Source organism: Chrysochloris asiatica, unplaced genomic scaffold (genome assembly GCF_000296735.1).
Source record: "Chrysochloris asiatica unplaced genomic scaffold, ChrAsi1.0 scaffold00004, whole genome shotgun sequence".
NCBI lineage: Eukaryota > Metazoa > Chordata > Mammalia > Afrosoricida > Chrysochloridae > Chrysochloris > Chrysochloris asiatica.
Window position 1 is genome coordinate 3,995,444 of NW_006408522.1, and position 9,024 is coordinate 4,004,467.

The 9,024-nt window shown below is 43.8% G+C and overlaps 1 protein-coding gene across 1 annotated transcript in view; it reads right to left on the reverse strand.

Moving 5' to 3' along the window:
* Positions 1-5,206: 5,206 nt before the first annotated feature.
* ANKDD1A (ankyrin repeat and death domain containing 1A) overlaps positions 5,207-9,024 on the reverse strand; it is a 61,279-nt gene continuing 57,461 nt past the window's right edge. The window contains exons 13-15 of the mRNA XM_006831849.1: positions 8,140-8,344; positions 6,265-6,396; positions 5,207-5,268 (exon numbers count right to left, since the gene is read on the reverse strand). Coding sequence (XP_006831912.1) covers positions 5,207-5,268; positions 6,265-6,396; positions 8,140-8,344 — 399 coding nt within the window. The remainder of the gene's footprint in view (positions 5,269-6,264; positions 6,397-8,139; positions 8,345-9,024) is intronic.

Genomic DNA, 9,024 nt, shown 5'->3' on the forward strand with positions numbered 1-9,024 from the left:
TTGCAGCCATTTTTGAATTATCTTTAGCAAAATTTTGCTTGCATAGGATATTAATGATATTGTCCAGTGCTTCCATTGGGTCAACTCTTTGGAATAGGAACAAATATTGGATCTTCTCCAGTCATTTGGCCAGGTTGTTGTCGTCCAAATTTCCTGGCATAGATGAATGCCTCCAGTGTTGCATCAGTCAGTTGAAAGATCTCAATTGGTATTCCATCAATCCCCAGTGCCTTGTTCTTGGCCAATGCTTTCAATGCACCTTGGACTTCTTCCTTCAGTATCATTGGCTCTTGATCATATGCTACCTCTTGAAATGGTTGAACATCAACAATTTCTTTTTGGTATAATCACTGTATACTGTCCATCTTCTTTTGATGCTTTCTGCATCATTCAGTATTTTGTCCATGTTGTTGTTGTTAAGTTTGGACATGTTGTTAGGAAAGACCAGTCCCTATAGAAGGACATCATGCTTGGTATAAAGTGCAGGGTCAGTGAAAAAACAAAAAAAAGGAAGACCCTCAAGAAGATGGATTGACACAGTGGGCTCAAACATAACAGTTGTGAGGCTGATGAAAGCCCAGGTAGTTCTGTTACAAGTAAGGTGACTATGAATTGGAACTGACTTGACAGCATCTAACAACAACGTTTTGTTTGGAGTTTTCACTCTTCAGTATGAAACACAAACATTTCCTTATGGGATGGGGGTTCATTTCCAACGTCCCCTCTGCACACCAGGACTTCCACATGCCCTCTACCTCTCAGTTAATCTCTCCCACTCCTTTAATGTTCCTGGGTTCCAGACACAAACAGATACATCTCTACAAGAACATCTTGTCATCACTACTGTCTTGGTTACTTTCTCAGACCCTTTCAACACCTTACCTTCCCTAAGGAAGAACAAATCCCATAGTTCTTTGCAAACTAACCAAATTATATTACAGTTATGGGTGTCTCATTAGACCAAGGGTCGGGAATCTTTTTTCTGCCAAGTGCCATTTGGATATTTATAACATCATTTGTGGGCCATATAAAATTATCAACTTAAAAATTAGCCTGCTATATTTGGTCAAACATTTAACTGACACCTAATACGATGGCTAAGGAGCTCTGGTAGCGTAGTGGTTACGAGTCAGGCTGCAAACCTCAAGGTCAGCAGTTTGAAACTACCAGCAGTTCCGCGGGAGAAAGATGAGGCTTTCTGCTCCTGTAAAGATTTGCAACCTTGGAAACCCTGTGCAGGGGTCACTATGAGTTGGAAATGACGCCACAGCACACCATCACCACCACAACCAATGTGATGGCTGGAACTGTGATTGCCTTGGTAGGGCCAGACCAAACAATTTTGAGGGCTTTATACGACCCGCAGGCTGGATGTTCCCCATCCCTCGACTAGACAATAAGCTTCTGGCGGTCAGGAACTATGCGCTACTCATCTCTGTAACCCAGCTCCTAGCAGACTGCCTGGCACAGAATATGCTCAATAAATATTTACTGATAGTGGTGAAGTGAACAGTTGTGCTTGCCAATTATTACCAGCTAACCTGACTTGGAGTTTTGCCATAGATTTCCCAAACAAAAGAAGTGAGGATTGAATTGGAACGTTTTCAACATTTCCATTTTATTTAAGAATTTTCTTTTCCATCTTAAAAGATAAAAAGCAAAGTTCATTTTACAAAATTCATCCAAATACATGGAGTACAAAATACAGAGCAAATCCAAGAGGAAGGGTTTCCACCTCAACCCTGCACATTGGGAGAAAGGGTTTAAACAAGAGGTGTAGCTGAGGGATGGCACGTGCCCTGGGAGCCACTTGAAGAGGGGAGGTGCCACTGAGCAGTTTCTATTAATCATGACAGTTTCCATCACCAGCTGTGAGAGGTCATTCTATAAGTTAAAACTAGTAATTTCATATCTGAGAGCCTTCAAGAGTCAAGACAAGGGGCACTAGTGGTGCTGCAGAATAAGCACTGGGTTACTAACCACAGGTCAGCAGTTCAAACCCACCAGCAGCTCTTCAGGAGAAAGATGAGACTTTCTACTCTCATAAAGACTTACAGTCTTGGAAGCCCTATGCAGAGTTGCTGTAAGTTGGAACCAACTCAACAGCACCTGACAACAGCAATGCGCCAAGACTAGCTATATATTCTTGTTCTGCTGAGTGTAGAAAGAGAAAAAAATTTTAAATGATGTTGAGCACATCATAGATAAATTTTCATCAGTGAAAACAAGGAAGGTGTAGTTGTAATTTTCATGCAGTTCTCCCATCAAACCCAAACCCACTGCCATCAAGTCGATTCTGACCCATAGTGACCCTGTGTTGTTAAGTGCCTCCGAGTTGGTTCTGATTCATAGTGACCCTGTGTTGTTGCGTTAAGTGCCTCCAAGTCGGTTCTGACTCATAGAGATCCTGCATAGGGTTTCTAAGGAGCAACTGGTAGGTTTTGAACTGCTGACCTTGTAGTTCAAAGTCCAGTGCTGATCCTAAAGTGCCACACCAGCAGTCCAGTGACCCTATAGGATAGGGTAGAACTGTCCCCATAGGGTTTCCAATGCTATCAGACTTCATGGAAGCAGACTGCACATCTTTCTCCTACAGAGTAGTGAGTTTGATCCACCAACCTTCTGGTTAACAGCGAAATGCTTTAACCAATGTGCTACCAGGACTCCTTGTACAGTCCATAATGTGTCTTTTTGAGCTGATATAGTAAAGCTGGTGTGATGCTGTGGGTTAATGTGCTGGACTGCAAAGTTGGTTTGATCCTCAAAGTCAGCAGTTCAAGTTCACCAGTCGCTCCCCAGAAACGCTATACAGGGTCGCTATGGGGTGGAACCAATGCAACGGCACTTAAAAACAAGCCATAACCCTAACATGAAACAAAGTTCTAGGTCTTGCCTATACCTAGCCATAGTCCAACCCTAGCTCCTTACTTCTACCCACCCATCCCCCAAATGAAATGGAATGCATAAAAATCTATATCCTAGGCATTAGTGAGCTGAAATAGATGGTATTGGCCATTCTGAATCCAAAATCATATGGTTTACTATGCTGGGAATGACAGATTCAAGAGGAATCATGTCACATCCATTGTCAAAAAACATTTCAAGACCTATCTTGAAGTACAATGCTATTTGTGGTTGGATAAAATCCATATGCTTAATATCACTATTTATTCAAATTTACACACCAACCACTAAGGCCAGCGATGATTAAATCAAAGAATTCTACCACCCTCTTCAATCTGAAATTGATCAAATAGGCAATCAAATTGCATTGATAATTATTGGTGATTGGAGGGTCAGCGAAAACCAGGAAGATCCCCAAGGAAACGGACGGACATAGTAGCAGCAGCAGCAATGGGTTCAAACACAGAGACAATTGTGAGGATGGTGCATCCTGGACAGTGTTTCGTTCTATTCTGCATAGGGTCGCTATGACTCAGAACTGACTCAGCAGCACCTAACAATAATGGCAACAGTTTTCAGGCAGAACTTCTAGGTTGTTCTGCACAGATGTTCTCCACATTCTGTGAAAACATGAAGCTTCCTGTGGGCCATAGGAATACATTCCTAGAACTGCACACTCTCTTACTGAGGCAACTAAGACCTGCAACTTGTGCTTGACCAGCATCTAGAAAGCTCTAGACCAGCTGTGCTATCTAACAGGGTTACCACTTATCACAGGTGACTCTCTAAATTCAAATAATTAATACCTAATATAATTTAAAATTCCATCCCTGGGTACCCCTGATAACATTTCAAAATCAAAATCTCTATATGTGGCTTCTTGTTGTCAAGTGCCATTGAGCTGGTTCCAATTCATAGAAACTCTGTATAGTGTTTCCAAGGAGCAGCTGGTGTGGTGTGTTTGAACCACCGACCTTATGGCTTACAGTCCAGTACCTGCCCAACAGCACCACACCAGTGGCTGCCATACTGAACAGCACAGATATAAAACATTTCCATCACTGCAAAAAGTTCCACTACTTAGCACGGAGCCATTGAAACTGAGACAAATGACAACTAAAGGCAGTGTGATCCTGGACTGGAGAATGAACAGCTGATGGAACGTAAACTAAGTCTGTAGATGAGTTAATAGTTTTGCATCCGTGTTAATGTTCTGTAGTTGAACCTTACACTATGGTTAGATCTTAACATTTGGGGAAGCTGTGTGAAGGGTATTCAGAAATTCTTTGTGTTGTTTCTGCAATTTTTCTTCTAGGTCTGAAATTATTTCAAAATGAAAAGTTAGTAAAACTTTTTAGACTAGTAAGACAGGAAGGTAAAAATGAAATGACATGTCTCCTAGAACCAGCAAAGTATACAAATCAGTTTGTGAATACAAACAGTTGTGGTTCAGCATTCCTAAAGGCCAGTAAATGAGGGGGTGTTGATAGGTGACTTCAAGTGGGTTTTGACTCACTAGTGATCCTATGTGACAGAGAGAGAACTGCCCCACAGGGTTTTTTTTTAGGCTGGACTCTGTATGTGGGTTAGGCAATTGATTGCTAACTACAAGGTCGGCAATTCAAACTCACCCCGTGCTCCATGGGAGACAGATGAGGCTGTCAGTTCCTGTGAAGGTTTACAGTGTTGGAAACCCTGAGGAACAGTTCTGCTGTCCCATAGGGTTGCTGTGAGTCGGAAGTGACTCACTGGCATTGGGTTGGAATCTCTATGGAAGCAGATAACCACAGAGCTGCTGGATGGGCTCTAACGGACAACCTTCAATTGGCAGCAGAGCTCTTTACCCTGGCACCTTGAGGGCTCCTTAGTGAATGAGGTAAGGGGGTCCGTTTTGTTAAGTGATGCCTGGAGCCCTTTCGGCAGCCTGGAGTGGGAGGAGTGGTGGACTTGGAAGCTGGCTTTGTCCTCTCTGAGTCTCAGTGTTTGCTCTGTCAAAATACCTCTTTTCCCTCAAGGGAATGCTGAGCCTGAGGCGATGATGGAGGTGAAGGTGAGCTTAGAGCTGCAAAGTCCATACCCATAGAAAGGTATTCCAGTAAAACTGAGCAGACCCCTGGACCAATGCTGGTAAACAAGATTACCCACATGCTCGTCACCCACAACCAGGAGTTTCAGTAGAAGCAGCTAGATGTCTGTTAACAGTGTTTGGGGCTTTTAAATTTTTTATTTTAAGCCCTTAAAATGGTAGTCATCCACTGTCCAGGTGGCCCCACATCCGAGGTCCCAGGCCGACTCCTTCCAGTTACATGACTGTGCACCTCCTGGGATCACTGGGATCTGCATTTGCTTTCTTTCTGACGCTTTCTGCAAAAGACAAGAGTCTTACTGCCTCACATTGCCTGACCTCTACTTCACAGGGCTGGTTTTATGTTTCAGTGGCCTGCTAGAGTTTATGCTAAAAGACACAATATTGAAGAACATTTTGGAAAGAGGAAAAAAAAATCCTCCTTAATTTCTCCATCCTTTGATTTTCTGCCCTTGTCCCCATGCGGTTCGTCTTTGTTCTGCAGGCTTTGGGCAGCTGTGGAGTTGGCACCACACTGTGGACTTTTCCTTTAATCATAGCTACGGTTTTCCTTGTTGATTCACAGCTAATGGAACTTTCTGAACAAGCAATAACTGTGTAATGGCCCATCCTGTGGCTGCCCCCTTAGTGCACTAGCTTGATACACATTACGATGTTGGAGCCTTTTTCATCATGAGCTGATTTTGTTTTTAATGAGAGATTAGTAAGGAAACGTTTTATTCTGCCTTCCTGATGGCTCTATAGGATGCCTAGAGCCCCACATTAGGCTTTCCTGATTGGCAGACTTAAATGGGTTTTGATGGTCTCTGACATTTTATTTAGCCAATTCTGACTGGTTCAAGTCATTACAATCTAGTTCTGGCCCATGTTTCTTAATATTTGTGAAACTATGAATATATAGAAATATTTAAAATATTGGAGAGACGTCTGAAGGTTGTTGCAGCTTTATTTATAAACAAGAAAGAAAGAAAGGGGGGAAGGGAGGAGGAAGAATAGATGCTTAGAGAGAAAGATATTATAGCACTGCTGGTTTTGGGGGTGTGAAGGTCATAGGGATCATCTGAGCCAATACCCCATGACACAGATGGGAAAACACACTGAGGCAATGTGGTTTGCCCAAGTCTCCATTTTCAGGTCTAGAGGGAAGCAGGGCTAAGACCAAGAATGTAGATGGTCAAGAGTTGCCCTCACTGCATGCCCTACCCACTCAGGAAACCCCTGACCCTCGGGTCTGGCACTGCCTTGAGCAAGAACCAGGCCAAGCATGCTCTTACCAGCCAGGTCCCTCCTGCCAATGGCCACGAGGCCTTCGAAAAGTGCTTTACTGGGGTTCTCGCCAGCTGTGTCCACACCGTGTAGCCAGATGAGCAGCATCCGATGGCCATGTTCCCTGTAGCTTTTGGTGCCTGAAGATGATTGAAGAAAGAGAGAAGGAGCAAGCAGGACTGAGCCTATGTCTGCGCCACCCTATGACCTTCCGAACCGAAGGCAGGAGAGTCTTCCTTGATCCCATGGAGCTCAGCTGGAGATCTCAGTGAAGGGAAGAGAGGAGCTGTCTCTCAGATGGGGTGGGTGTGGGGTCCCTATGCCAGTACCTCTAGAACCTCCCAGCCCTAGGCTCCCTACTAAACATCCACCATCTGCTCTAATAATGTCACTCTAAGAAAGAATTGGCATTCATTGTTGTGGTACCATGATGCTCATGATTGTACACTTCGGCTGCTCACAATAATCTATGCCTAGCGTGTTCTTGGCCCTATTTTCCAAGTGAGAAAACTGCTTAGTCAGAGACAGAACTGACCATGTTCTTCCCTGTGCACCACTGAGCCACAACCTTTACTGTTCTCTGGAAATACCTGGGAAGCTTGGGCCCATCCCCAGCAGTTTTGATGTACCTGGGTCTGTGTACAACCTAGCGACATCACTAGGGGTGGCACTGTCAGAAGGGATGGCCCCAAAATTAATGTCTATAAAAGTTTTGTTCGGTGTTTCTGCAGACATTTATTCTTTTCTATAAAAAATATTCCTATAGTTAGAGTTGTAACAACAAAAAAAATTTTTTTAGTGAGTCCAGCTTATTAAAAGGCGAAAGCGAATGTATGTTTTGAGCCTTCTACTGTGCCCCATCAGAGCTGTCATTATGATCCAATTCAGTGACGCTTCAAATCACGTGGTTTCACCCGCATGTGCTACAAGTGTATGCTGTTGTTTTTTCTGCTGCTATTTTTACAGCTGCTGATTTTGTCACATTTTCTAGTGTTTTAGCTATGTGGTAAGTAGTATTTATGAACCTATATCCATAGCATTTTTTTTTTTTTAGAATGAAGAATTAATTAAAAGGAGAAAACTTAAAAAAAAAAAAAAGACTTCTACTCAGCTATGAATAATATGAATAATGTTATAACTAGTAATGTTGTTATTCAATGTAGAAAAGTCTTACAAAACAATTGTTTTTAGTATTCATATAGGCTATATGAATACTAAACAGTTTACAACTATAGTTATCATATTTGATTCTGTGTTTAAAATTCATCATAAACAGAGCTGGGGTTCTGTCTGGTTTAGTATGGGAGGAGGTCCTCTACACTGAGTGTTGTAGAACCTTGCCAGATGATTTCAATCTGCAGCCATGTTTAGAAACGATTGCTGTCAGTCCTGAATGCCCCATGGTAGGGGTGAACTTGTTTATTAAACTCTGCTCTCCAGGCTAGGGACACAGACGCTCAGGGGCAGTCATCAGATCCCGTCACTGTTTCTGCTGTTAGTGTCTCCCTCTGGGCTCTTGCAGAAGTGAAACCTGTTTGACTTATTCTCAGGGTCAGGCACTGATTAAGAACCTGACAAACTGCAATGAGAAGGTGAGTAACTTGCTGGAAATTACACTGCTGGTCAGGGATTAACCTGCTTTCAGCCCAGCTCTGTCATACTTGAGCCTAGAGTCTTCACCAAGGCATGCTGCCTCTCTTTATACCCCAGCCCCTAGCTCAAGGCCTTTAAGTAACTACACAGTGATGGCAAGGACTTAATGCAGCTGGGCTGTGGATTGCACAAGCTCTTTTCCCAGAAGCAGAGAAAACTAAACACACCTCAGGTGCCGCAATCCCTTTGCTCAGTTAGTTGGTCTGGGGTGGGGAAAGGTAAGGCAGTACCTGTCCACTGTTGCTCAATGGCGTGGATGTGGGCCTCAGTGAACTCCCAGGAATATGCAAGCCTCTTCCATTCATGGGGCCGCAGGTCCATGGAGGCCAGTTGCCACAGCACAAAGCGGAACCGCTTCGTCTCCTGCTGATGGTCCTGCTTGAATGTCAAGCTCTTTCCAGAAGGGCCACTGAGGTCCCTGCATGAGAGTTGGTCCTGTGGAGCAGATCCCAAAAGTACAAAAACTGTTTGGGAAAATCCCTGTCCACTTCAGCCTCCTGATCCTGGATGGGGCAATGCAAGGTCCAGGCCCGTATGACCTATTATGGCCTTCACTGGGAAATGCAAGAATTGGCACCATCATGGGTCTAGGCTTAATGTTCACTAGACTTTCTGACTCCATGCCTTGCCTTGAATGAACCCTGGAACTCAATCTGCTCACACTGTTCTTCCACCCAGAATTCCTTTTCTCAGCTCTCTGTCCCTTAGCCCCATTGTCACAGTTCATAGAACACCCACATGCCATCTCTTCCAAAGAAACCTTCTCAGTTTTTCTGGACAGACGCCTCTCTTTTTCCTGTCCTCTAATAGCACAGCTATTGAAAGAGTTACCTAGGAATCTGTGTCCCAAACCAGGCAGCGCAAGAATCAAGCATTACACTTGTTGAACCCCAACAGATAGTAAAGCAACTTGGGTAGAGTTAAAAAATTCTCTCTACCCAAAGCAGGTGATTAAACAAGAGGTGAGAAAAGAAATATGTGGTAGCAGAGATTAAGCCTTGTTGTTGTTGTTAAGTGCCATGGAGTCAGTTCCGACTCATAGTGACCCTACACAGGGTTTCCGAGGCTGTAAATCTTTACGGGAGCAGAACGCCTCATCTTTCTCCCGCGGAACC